This window comes from Echinops telfairi, unplaced genomic scaffold (genome assembly GCF_000313985.2).
Source record: "Echinops telfairi isolate 266 unplaced genomic scaffold, ASM31398v2 ScPeMD7_31;HRSCAF=116, whole genome shotgun sequence".
In the NCBI taxonomy this organism is placed as follows: Eukaryota; Metazoa; Chordata; class Mammalia; order Afrosoricida; family Tenrecidae; genus Echinops; species Echinops telfairi.
This window is the reverse complement of record NW_022103928.1, coordinates 17,211,174-17,223,702: the sequence shown is the minus strand read 5'-3', so window position 1 is coordinate 17,223,702 and position 12,529 is coordinate 17,211,174. Positions and strand designations below refer to the sequence as shown.

General features: G+C 45.2%; 1 protein-coding gene across 1 annotated transcript in view; it reads left to right on the top strand.

Annotated features, from left to right (window-relative positions):
* Positions 1-940: 940 nt before the first annotated feature.
* SNTN (sentan, cilia apical structure protein) overlaps positions 941-12,529 on the top strand; it is a 16,092-nt gene continuing 4,503 nt past the window's right edge. Inside the window, exons 1-3 of the mRNA XM_004702545.1 lie at positions 941-1,050; positions 3,960-3,994; positions 8,304-8,443. Of these exons, the coding sequence (XP_004702602.1) occupies positions 941-1,050; positions 3,960-3,994; positions 8,304-8,443 (285 nt within the window). The remainder of the gene's footprint in view (positions 1,051-3,959; positions 3,995-8,303; positions 8,444-12,529) is intronic.

Here is a 12,529-nt window from a genome sequence, read left to right as displayed (position 1 = left end):
TATCTGCATGTACTCTGACCATCTCTTCATGTTAACATCAACATTGAAGCCTCAGTAACCTTTCCAATCATGTAAATTAAATTCTTTAAGCTCCTTGTTCAAACCCCACTGATGGTTTCCCATTCTTTGGGGAGAGTGACTGACATGTGCCCATGAGGTCCACCTGGTTCCCTCTTCAGTCTCAGCTTGAGCCACGTATACCCTCAGCCTCTCGGGTCCAGCCACATCGACTGTCTGAAATGTGTCCTGGTCACTGTACTCCCTTCTGCCTTGGGTTTGTTGTTGTTACATGCCATAGGATTGATGTCAACTCCTCGTGATCCCATGTGGCCGAATAGAAGATCACTAGTCTGTGATCTTCATAAGAGCAGATTGCCAGCTCTCTCTGCGGCAGAATCACCGGGTGGGTTCTAGCCATGGCTTTTCAGTTAGCAGCCAAGCGCTTAACAACTGTGCCACGAGAGATCCTCAGAGGCTCTCCCTTCAGTCTTGGAAACTCTATAAGGCAGTAGCAATCTGTCCTGCACAGTGTTGCTAGACTCATAATCCTCTAGGAAACACAATGCAACTTCCTTCGCCTTTCTTCCACTCATCTCAAAACATTGCTTTCTCAGAGCACTCTGCCTGACCTCCCTGACGGACTCCAATTCCCTAGAATCCCCTTTCCCCGTTCATGGGTGCAATTATTGTGTGATTCGCAGATTAAAATCTGCCACCAGGGTCCATGTGTGATGTCTCCCATACTTTGTCTACTGCCTCGCCCACAGAAGACCCTCAAGTATTTATTAAACAAATGAACAGTTTGATGTCTACATGCATTACACTGGGGAAGCTCTTCTGAAAGTGCCAGTGTATAGTTGTCATGGAGCAAATGACAATAGTAACAGTGGGCAAGCGACTGTTTCTTAGGCAGGACAGCCACACCGCAGGAGGCCGGACTATGTGTGGCTGCACACACAGCACGCAGGACCAAGAGCTCCATTTGGAAAGGGAGCCCAGTCCTTCTGCAGGCCTGGCATCCACCTTATCACCTAGGAAAATGCCCAAAAGGTCAGTGGCACTCACCCTTTTTTACTGAGTTCCTTTTAGCTGGTGGGTACATTTACAAAGAGTCCGTGTCAGCAGCTTAATAACCAAGATATTGCACCTTTGATATCTATTACGTCCCCTGAAAATCCACCTTAAAACTGGATCAGAAGAAAACAAAGGGGACCGATTTGACTTTGATGGCAAACTGAAGGAATGATGCGATGAACACAAATGTCTTTGCCTCTTGAGAAATATTTATAAATCAAAATCAGTAATGATTTTAACAGTATAACATATTTTTTCAACTTATCTACAACAGAGAAAAATTGCCTCCTATCAATTGAAGGTGTCAAATTAGTCCTAATAAATGAAAAATGTTCTTTCTCATATAATTCTATTTAGGGGACCAATTTTATTAGAAAAAAATTTCCCCAAACACCTAACTAGTAGTAAGACTTCCCTAGGTGAGGGGTGGGTAATAGAAGTACAGCCTAGACTAATGGAAGAGAGGAGAAATAGATCATGGCAATGTCAGATTGCACATGCCTTGTTACATGTATCCATTGTGCAAATGAGAAGGTGACATAGAGACAAAGAAATCCCTTCCATGAAGGACATGGTAATGGTGCAGAGTTTTAGAAGATAAAGATGAGTTCAACAGGCAGACACTAAGGGGCCCAGGAGACCATGATTCAGCCTTCTACTTTTACATATAGGAAAAGCAAGCCCCCACCCACCCTAATGTGATCCTTCAGCTAGTCGGTGCCAAGATCACATTCTGAACCCAAATTTCCTTTGAGGAAGTGGTCCCCCAAATGACCAAGTTCTGATTTCTATTGACTTTCTCGAATACTACCCTAGTCATAGAGGGATGAAATCAAGTGAACTTTAATTTGCTTTTTCTAAGGAAGCAAGTTTTATCTCTCTGCCTCCAATCTACCCAGTCCATTTGCAATCTACTTCTCATGTAGCAAGTGGAATCATTTTCCAAGTCTGCTTGGAAATTTACTTCCTCAATGCCTTTAGAGAAGCAACCCGAGTCCTTCATAAGGCGTCAAAGACTCAGCATGCTTGCGCCTGGCCCTTGACTTCTATGTCATACTCCACCACTCTTTCCATCTTTCCCCAGGTTCCAGCTCAGGCTACATTGAATTAACTGCCTTTCACCATGCCTTGCTTTCTTCCATCTCAGTGCCTCAACACATACTCACTATTCCTTCTGCCTGGAACACTCTTCACCTGGCAAATATCTACCAATCCATTAGGTGCTAGTAAATGTCATTCCCATGACCTATAGACTGGTTTATTCCTCTCTGTCCCATACGTGTTTGATTTCTGTCTTATGCTTCAGACTAACATCGTAGAAAGCTGGGAGCATTTACTGATGCATCTTCACCCCTCGGAATGGTACCTGGTATTTTAGTTAAGTAGGCTAATCTCCTGGAACAAATAAAATTCAAAACCCCACATTATTTTTTGCTTTGTTCTTTTTAAACCATTTTATTAGGACAATTCAGTAGTTGAATCAAATCAAGAAGTGTTGTCCAATTGCTTCCATAATCAGTTTTCAGACATTTTCTTCATTCCTGTGCTCCTGGTTATTAGCTCCCCATCTCCCACCCCCAACCTTCCCTGCCATACCACACCCCCCACAGGAACCCTTATCTAATTATTGTCTCTCCACTCACCCATCCTGGGGGGCGGGGCAGAGGGGACATAGGCAGATGCATAACAGACAGTCAAGAAGGCAACCAACAAGAAAAAAATACAGCAAAGATAAGCCCCTGTTTGAAAGAAGAAAGAAAATATTAAAAACCAGAGCAAATTCAAAATGTGTCCAAAGGGAGATCAAATGATAATGTTTTCACCATTCACGACAGCTTTTTCATTATAACCCGCTATCATCATCTCCACCAATCTCAGTGTCTTAAAGAACAACCAGCAGCGTGTTTTTGTTTTCCATGCCCCAGCCCAGCTGGTGGGTATCAGGTGTATGGCAGCTCTGCTCCATGGAGCCGGGTAGGGATCCAGGCTGAGAGAGGCCTTGCCCCTTTCACCGTGTGGTTTTCCTAGTCTGGTGAGTCCCATCTCCGTTAGCCAGAGGTGGAAAAGACCATGGAGACGTGGAGATGGAAGATGTTGGCTTCCTTTCAACCCTTTCCTTTGGAGGGCTTTTAGTCACATGATCAAAATCCAACTCGAACCGACTGCCATCCAGTGGAGGCCAACTGATAGGAACCCCGTGGGACAGGGTAGAACTGCCCCTGGGAGTTTCCGAGACTGGAACTCTTTGGGGGAGTATAAAGCTCTGTCTTTCTCCTGCGGAGAAGCCGATGGTTTCGAACTGCTAACCTTGGAGATCACAGACAAACTCAGAACCACCTGCCACCAGGGCTCCAGTCGCATGCCCACATACCTGCAGAGAGGCTGCGGATATGAGGGCTGGCAGAACGGCCTTGAGCCAGGCACTTCTTAATCACGTGGCAAGGGGAGAAAGCCTTTTGACAAACAGCTCACTGTTCCACCAGAATACTCAACAGACAAAACGAGTTCACTTTCTAACAGATGGCTATAGAAAAGAAAGAACATCACCCATAGCAATGAGCAACTTCAAAATATCATCTACATCAGGCCAGTCAGAAAGTGCTCTGAAATTTTTTTTAGAAAGCTGAAAAGATAGGGGACAGGGAAGCTAGGGCACTTGAAATGGCCCAAGTAAAATGGAAAGAGAGAGATGGAACACTGTGAGAAACGTAAACAATATGACTGAGTTATTTGTGTGGAAATTACCACATAGGAACTGAATTTGCTGCATGAACTTTCAGCTTAAACAGATAAAATACGGTTTCATTTTTTTGTCTTTATATTACTCTACTTTGGGGCACACAATCAATACTCAAGCTCATTATGTTTTGTTCACTTTGTTGCAGCATTTCCATATCTAAACAACTGGCTTCGATTAAAGGTAAGGAAGGCATGGGGTGAGGGGCATATGTGCTTCTATTCAAGCAGGATGGCATATCAACGTGAAAGCAGTGGGACATCACAGAAGGTCAGAGATGTAAGGGAACTTGTGGGAAATTAGTCAAACATTCGTAATGTTCCTTTGAAAGATCCGGTAACTGAGGTCCACTGGTAAGAATTAACTTAGCCGGGCTACTAAAGGCAGCGTTAAGAGCAGGCATCCCTTGACTCCTAAGTCAGTGGGCTTCCCTGGAGTCCAAGTTCCTGCCCAAGGGTTGCATCCTCAGTATGCCCAGGCCAAAATATCGGACTCTTCAATGCTCGAGATGCAACCAACAGTGTGACCAACTCCCAAAGTATGACTATTTGCCCTTGACATCCAATTTTATAGGAAATGAAATAACAGCATTGCCATAGAAGTAGCAACATAAGAAAGAAAAACACACATATGAGAATGTTTCAAAATGTGTGGCTTTGAAAGTTTACATAGTACCATGAGCCGACTGCTGTCCATTTTCTAAACCCATCCAGCAAAGCTATTACTATTTTCCAGTTGCCCTTCCTTTCAGGACCGCTGGCCCACTCTCCAGAAGAGACTCTTGAAATTTGTATTTTAATAAATCTCCATCTCCTGAAAACATGACGATTTGTACTCGATAGCAACAGGACAGACCAGCGTTTCTTTCTCACAATGTATACAGCAACATCAAAAGCATTTGATAATTGTTCCATCCTATTGCTACCACCATGTTTCCCAGTCAGGACAGTTTTGTAATGGAAATATGTGAGACGGACTGAAGTCTTGGATTAATGATTTGGGTACTGTTCACTAACCCCCACCCACCCCCCCACCCCCGCCAGATCTAGAAGAAGCCAGTCAGGACCAGTTAGTGTTGAGTCCTCCCTGGCTCACAGTGACCCCGTGTGTGTCAAGGTAGAACTGGGCTCTGAGTTTTCACAAGTAGGTTGTTAGGTCTTTCTTTTAAGGAGCCTCTGGGTGAACTTGAACCTCCACCCTTTCAGTTAGGAGGCAAAAGCATTAACCAACTACACTCTACAGGGACACACAGAATGAGAACAGGGCTGGTGAATAAACGCAAGGATAAGTGAAAAAGCATTACTACACAGGTTCTGGTTCACATATAGGTTTACTGCAAACAGGACCCGTTTAATCATGTGTCTGTGCTCAGGGCATGACTGCAGACAATTCTGTCAGTGACACGTGTCTCAGGCTCCTGGGGTGCCACAAAGCAGAGGTCCGTCAGAGCAGTGGCTTGTGAGGAGCTTTGCTCAGAAGGTGCTGGTGAATGAAGAATGCCAAAGGAGCCGTCCTGATGGAGGAGCCCTGCTAGGGCGACGCCTAGGAACTGGGCTGCTGACCTCAATTCGAAACCACCAGCTGCTTCTCTGGGGCTGGGGGGGGTGGGGCGGGACGGGAAGGTGTGTTGCAGGACATGACCGTGGGGAAAAGCACAGAGGTGCTTCTCCCGCTGGATCCTGACGGGTGAGGTCGCTGTGAGTCAGAACTGACTTCCTGGCAGGGAGTTGGCCTTCGTTTCACTCTCAGACCCGATGGCTCTTTCTTGAAGGACACGGGACAAATGCAGGAATGATTAGGAGCCGTTTTAAGAACATTGAAAATGTCATTGGTAACCAAAACAGCCAGGAAAGGGAGCTGAGGGGGTTTTCCCATCACCGTCAGACGGGCTCCTTCCTGGAGGGTGTTGTAGGCGGGTGCCATCGGTCAGCACTGACTCCTGTGGGGAGCAGGGGGTTTCTATGAGACTATCATTGGGGAACCTTACGCCATCCCCCCTACAGTCCCAATCTTGCTCCTTCGGGCTATTTGTTGTTGTTCTTGAAACGGAAAGAACATTTCAATGGAACACAATCTCGAATCCTCCTGGATGCCCAAACTGCTGCTTGGCGTGAAGTCCATTGAGGTGCGCGGGATCTCCGGGCAAGAGTTAAGAGAAGTGGACACAGCACCTTCCCAGGTGTATAGACCAAGGTGGAGGATGTGTCAAGACATTTTTTTCAATAATAAAAAGTTTCTATGATTTTGTAGCAATCCTCTTGACGTACCCTCATGCTCACCAATAAAAATGTGTTGCAGGAATCATGCTTAGAGAACCTCACATGGTTTAGAATTATTGTAAATAAAAAATGAGCTAAGAAAAAGCCAGAGAGGGAGACATCAGTAACTTGGCTTACCAGTGTCTCCTCCATCCCCATGCCAAACACAGGAGACCTGGTAAACGATGCCAAAACAGACACATCGGTCCCTGGAGTTTTGACGGGTACTTAGCCCTCCACAATTCCCATAGTTGCTCAAAACTCGGCAAGGCAGGCAAGCCAAGAGCTAGGAATCAGCGTGCCAGGTTCATAGAGGGATGAATCCAGCCATAAAAACAGGAAACCAAGCTTCTTGCAAAACAGTTGCAGTGTCAGTCGTAGAGCAGAGCTCCTTGTTATCTTATGATGCTGAATGTTTTCTGCTTCTGTCTCCACCGTGAGCATTTGCTGTTTTATAGTCTAGGGTGGGCAGAGTGAGGATTCATGCTGTGTTTTCAGCAATGAAGTGGACACCAGGAGCTGCCCTTACAGGGAGGTATACCATCATGGCCAATGCTCCCTTGGGCCTTGAGGTCAGGCAGACCTCTGATCACTCCTCTGCCACTTCCTACAATGTAACCTTAAGGATCTTAATCTCTCCTTGCATCAGGGCCTCAGGGTCGCAACTACCTCCATAGGTTTTTCGAAAGGTAGATCAGATTATGCGGGGAAGGACCTTGCACATGGGAAACAGGAAAACAAGGAGACGGGAAACTAGAATACAGGAAATAGAACAACCAGAACGCAAAGGAAAGGCAGATACATTGAGCAAAGTGCAAACGTCACTGAATGATTTGTGTACAAATTTTCAGACTGGAATTGAATTTACTCAGGAAACTTTCACCAACATAAAATGAAAAGGCACTGCCATCTAGTCCAACTCCCGGAGAGCAGAGAAAAACTGCCCTGCGGGGATGCCCAAGTTCTAGATCCGTACAGAGCAGCTTTGCCACATCTTCCTCCTACAGAGCACTTGGGTTAGCAGCAGCCAAGATGTTCGACCACTGTACCATGAGTTCACCAAAGACACCAGAATAAAATCTTAGTTAAAGAAGGCAGGGAGGTACTGGTGGAGAGATCAGTGGAACAGACTAGAGAACTCACAGAAGTACACAAACAAAGATGCCCAACTGAGTTTTGACTAAAATGAACAAGCACTCCGCTGGAAGAAGAACGGCCCTTGAAATGAACAATGTGGGAGCCATCCAACTAGAAAGTCACCTTGACCTAGGTTTCATCTTATAGAAAAATGAACCTCAAATGAAGAAGAATTAAATGAATAACTTATTTGGCTGCAAAATATCTAGCTATAAAACTTTTAAGGGGAGAAGGAGAAAGTTTTCTTTAATAGAAAAAAATAATAAATTGGGTGTTATTAAAATGTAAAACATTGACTCTGTGAAAAACCCTATTAAGAGAATGAAATGACCAGGTAAAGACTGGGAGAAAATACTTGCCAATTGCCTAGCCTAGGTTGAGAGGTAAGGAACTCCCTAAGGTCCCAAAGCACGCAGGGCATTGTGGTTGTTAAGTGCTGTTGAGCCAGTTCCCACGCAACTACAGAACACAGCACTGCCTGGACACGTGCCATCCTCACAATTGTTATGTTTGCGTCCCTTGCTTCAGCCACGGTCTATCAGTCCACCTCTCAGAGGGCCTTTCTCTTTTTCAATGACCCTCCACTTGACCGAGCATCATGTCCTTTGGCAGGACTGGTCCCTCTCGACAACATATCCAAAGTAGGTGAGAAAAAGTCTTGTCCTCCTGGCATTCAAGTAGCATTCTTGCTGGACTTTTTCCAAGATAGATTAGTTTGTTCTCCTGATAGCCTGTAGTACTTTCAATAATCTTTGCTAACATCCTATTTCAAATGGATCGAGTCTTCAGCTGCCTTCTTTATTCATTGTCCAATGGATAATGAGGCGGCTCGGGTCAGGAGCCCCTTAGTCCTCCAAGGGAGCCATCTGAATTCCATGCATTGTCATTCCTTCTGGGGGAATTTTGTTCTCTGTTGCTTTGTAAACCAGGATCCGACACCACCTGGACACACTCCCAGATGAACCCGAGCCCAGGGTCACTTGGATGTACACCCTCCAGCCCTGTTCCCCACAGTGCTCTTGGAAGATACGGCCCCAAATGTGGGGAAGGGCGATTTCTAACCAAGAATGCATCTTTGCCTGTTTCTTCTCTCATAGCTCTTCGGAAGAGCTCAGATCTGGAAAAAGCGATGGCCACCATTGCTCTGATATTCAGAAATGCTTGTGACGCTGATGGTAAACTTGGAAAAGCTAAAGCCAAATATCTGCTGTATACTCAATTTGGGAAATTTGCAGAGGTAAGGAAATGAGCATGCCTGAAGAAAGGGTGGTGACCCCGCACTGGTTGGTTCAAGAGTCACAGCGTCAACTGAAGGCAACCTTCACGTTGTTTTGCAGATGGCTTATTGAACACCTCCCAGAGCCAGGCAGTGAACCGGGCACCAGGGTCAGTACAAGGAACAGCTAGTAACCCAGCAGAGTAATCATCTATCCTGACAAATAATTAGAAATATGCAAAAGGCTATGGAGGAATAGAAATTAGACTGCGGATGAATAGGACAGTGGGACTCTCCTCAGGCAGTGATCAAAGAGGGACTTCTAGAAGGTTACATTAGAAGCTGAGTTCTGAAAAATGAGCGGGAGGTGGCAGGTGAGAAGATGGGTCTGTCTGGGGAAGTGGCATGGAACAAGGCCCAAAGGCAAGTCAAAGAGCTGCTTCCATTTGGGCAAGAAGCGGAGGGCAGAGGAACTTGATGGGAGATGAGGCTGGTGATGTAGTGGCTGACCCATGGGGCTGCCAACTGAAAGCTCCATGGGAGACAGACAAGGCTTTCTGTTCCTGTGCAGATTTATAGCCTCCGAAACCCAAAGCAGTAGTTCTGCTCTGCCCTACAGGATAGCTATTAATAGGAATCTCCTCGACGGCCCTGAGTTTGGCTCTTTGGGCGTGAGGGGAGAGAGGTGGATAGAAGCAAGCTCTTATAGAGGGCTAGCCTGAAGGCCGGGGGAAGCCATCCATTGTTTCTCCTTCCAGGACTAACCAATAACGCCGGCTATATCGTGGGCACCAGACTAGGGCAGAGGGGGGCACAGAAGAAGGGAGTGACTGTTGGAAAGAAATCCCCCCAAAAAGGTGATGATGACCTCAAGCAGGGTGGTGAAAATGGAGCGAAACGGAAAAATCTGAGTGGCATTTGGCAATTAGAAAAGAATCTACTCATAAGTTGGCATTCAAGGGTTGAAGGATAAAAGGGAGCAAGGAATAAGAATGGATGGAAGTAGCAAAGCCAGCAGTTCAAAGCCACCAGCGGCTCGAAGGGAGAAAGACGAGGATTTTTACATCTATAAAGAGTTACTGTCTTGTGAACCCACAGGGACCGTTCTACTCTGTCCTAGAGGATCACTGTGGGTCAGCGTCCGCTCAATGGCAGTGAGTTGGGGTTTGGTTGTGGAATGAGAAGGGGACGTCCATTAGGATGTGTCGATTTCAAGATGTTCTTGTTACCCTCAAGACATTCAAGCAGCAGCAGGATTTGTGAGTTGAAGGGAAAGGATGGAGGTCTGTATTTGAACTACAAAATTGAGGGTTCACAGATGCTCCCTAGAGTCAAGCATAGAGAGACGTCATCCGACATTATTTGGATGTGCGATCAGGAGAGAGCAGGCCCCGGGAAAGGAGACCACCTTGGTCAGATAGAAGAGGAAGACTACCGAGGAGATGGATTGATGCAGGGGCTGCAACTATGGACTCATGCAAAACAGCCGTTGTGAGGATGGTGCGGGGCCAGGTGATAGTTCATTCTGTTGCACGTAGTCGGGTCACTGTGAGTCGGAACCAACTCAACAGCATTTGACAACAACAACGAAAGGCGTGCTCCAAATCCTTTCTCAAGGCAAGACCTCTTTAACTTCAGTCAGTAGAATGCCATCTTCAGTATTTCTCTATATTTGCCTATCATTACTCAGAATGTTTTTTTTTAACTCTTTGCTGAAAAAAAAGAGGGTGTTTTATAAGGATACTTCGTCACCTTTTCGCAGTGTAACCCCGGTCGGTGCAACTGGAAAATGAGAGTAAAAGAAACAAGGTAGATGACTGTGAACTCGTTTTAATAGTTATTCTGGTATTTCCTAAAACTGCATTCAACTTTGCCAGCTATCTCTGTCCGTAGTTTGGGAAATACTGACCTGGGGGAATGTCTAAGATTAAAAGGTAGCTTCGTGTAGAGCACACATCCCCACTATTGATTGGCAGGCAGAGCAAGGAAACACTTAAAAGAAAGATGCTGCCAAGGTTCTAGGTGTGGGCTGAGATGTTAAAAAAGAAACTATTGTTCATTTTTAAAGCATGATTACACAATAATTGTGGGGAAAATCCATTATCACTTAATCCCATGTTCCTGTTCTTGGAAGAAGCACGCCAACCTATGTGATCCAAAGATTGTAAATAATAAAATCCAAATCAGAAGGAAGGAAAAGTATGAGCTTAAATTATGAACACTTGGTTTACAGAAGGCTACGGGTGACAGCAGAAGCCCAAAATTCATTCTCTGGGTCCACACCTGGTTCAGCCTCCAGGGAAACCCCTCTGACCATAGTCCAGGGCTGTAAACAGCCTTGCTCTCAGAGAGCCTTGTAAAATCCATTACGGCAGATGAGGTCAGGTGAAAATTTAACACTGTATCACTTAATCTCCCTTTTGACCCATGTTTAAGTTGTTTCTGTTTATAATATCTTCTGCTTTATTTAGATTGAGGTTTTTCTATGTTTCATCTAGTTCTTCTTGATTTGGGGTGGGTGGGTTGTTTCCTGTGTGTTTTTTTATGGTTTGCTGTACATGAAATCCAGGGGTAAATGTGGAGGTAGCAACAATGAGTACCAGAAGAAAATGTTCTTAAGGTGATTGTGGTGATGATTGCCCAAAATCCAGGGGAGTAAATTGTCTGCTACATGAAGCAGATGTTAATAAAACTTTTTTTTTTTAGAAAAAGAGTAGCTAGCTATCTTTGGGTGATAGAGTTTTCCTACTTTTTAAAAATACGTTTTCTAAGATTTCCCAAGTAAATATGCATTACTTTTTAAACATTTAAAAAGACTATTTTAGGTGACATTTTATGTGAGATAAAAAGGTTTGGGGAGTCTTCAAAGAAAGGCGGTAAACATTTCTTCTATGCTGTAACCCCCATGTTGGAGGCCTGAACCTGTAGCATTTGCTGCTCCAGGTCTCACCTGGTAGCCTGGCAAATCTTCAGTGAGCTTTCAGCAAGTGTGGAAATAAGGGCCGAGGGGATCATTCACCTTGATTTCATGCATCAGCCTTCAGAAGACCCCAGAGGGAAGATATTAAAACCTGAATTCATTAGGAAAGATACCTTTAGCATTCTGTCATGCTTGTGAAGCCCAAGAAAGGCAGACGATTTCTGGGTCTTACTAGAACAAACGCAATCAGACCTTCATGTAATTAATGCTTCTTGCTGGAGATGAGGGGCAGCCACTGGCAACTCGGGGGACAGTCCATCCTGGGGTGTTCTCAGTACCAGTGATCATCATTTAACTTCACTCAGCAAACATGAGGCTTCTGGATGTTGCTGTGGGCCAACCACCCCTTCTGTAAGATTCCCTAAGGCAGAAACACGCAAGGTCAATGGCAAAACCAGCGGGTTCCCTTCATCTCCAACTGGCCTTTCTCTTCACACTCCAGTGCAGAGCTGTCAAACTGAGCTAAACCTTTTGGCTCAGGTATGAGCTCTATAAGAACCATCTCCTTTCCCAAAGGTCCAAACACAATACTTGGCTTGCAACACTCTATGGAGTTCCTGGGTGGTGCAAATAGTTAATGCACTCAGCTTCAAAACAAAAGGTTAAAAGTTCAAATCCACCCAGACACATTTCAGGGGAAAAACATCTGGCAATATCTTCTTCCAAAAACTCAGCCACTTAGACTCTGACACGCATGATTCTTTTAAATACCATAAAATGCAGCACATAACTCTAAAACCTAACTCTCAGTCATCAAGGCAATTCAGACTTAAAGTGACCCTGTAGGACAAGGCAAAACCGCCCCTGTGGATTTCCAGGGCTGTAGATCTTTATGAGAAGAAATAGCCTCATCTTTCTCCCTCGGAGTGGCTGGTGGGTTCAAACTGCCGGCCTTGTGGTTAGCAGCCCATTGCATAACCCACTATGCCACCTGGGCTTTTTGGAGCGCCTGAAGACACTATGAAAAAAGATAAAAAGCAAAGGACTGGTTGTGCCCCCAAGAGGGCTTGACCGAAGTCAGTTCACTGTACTTACAGTAGGCAGAAAAATGGGAGAAGACCTGTAGCCATCTCAGACTTTTGAGCAGTGGCCTGTCTACTGGTAAAGTAGTAGAATCACTGTCTTAG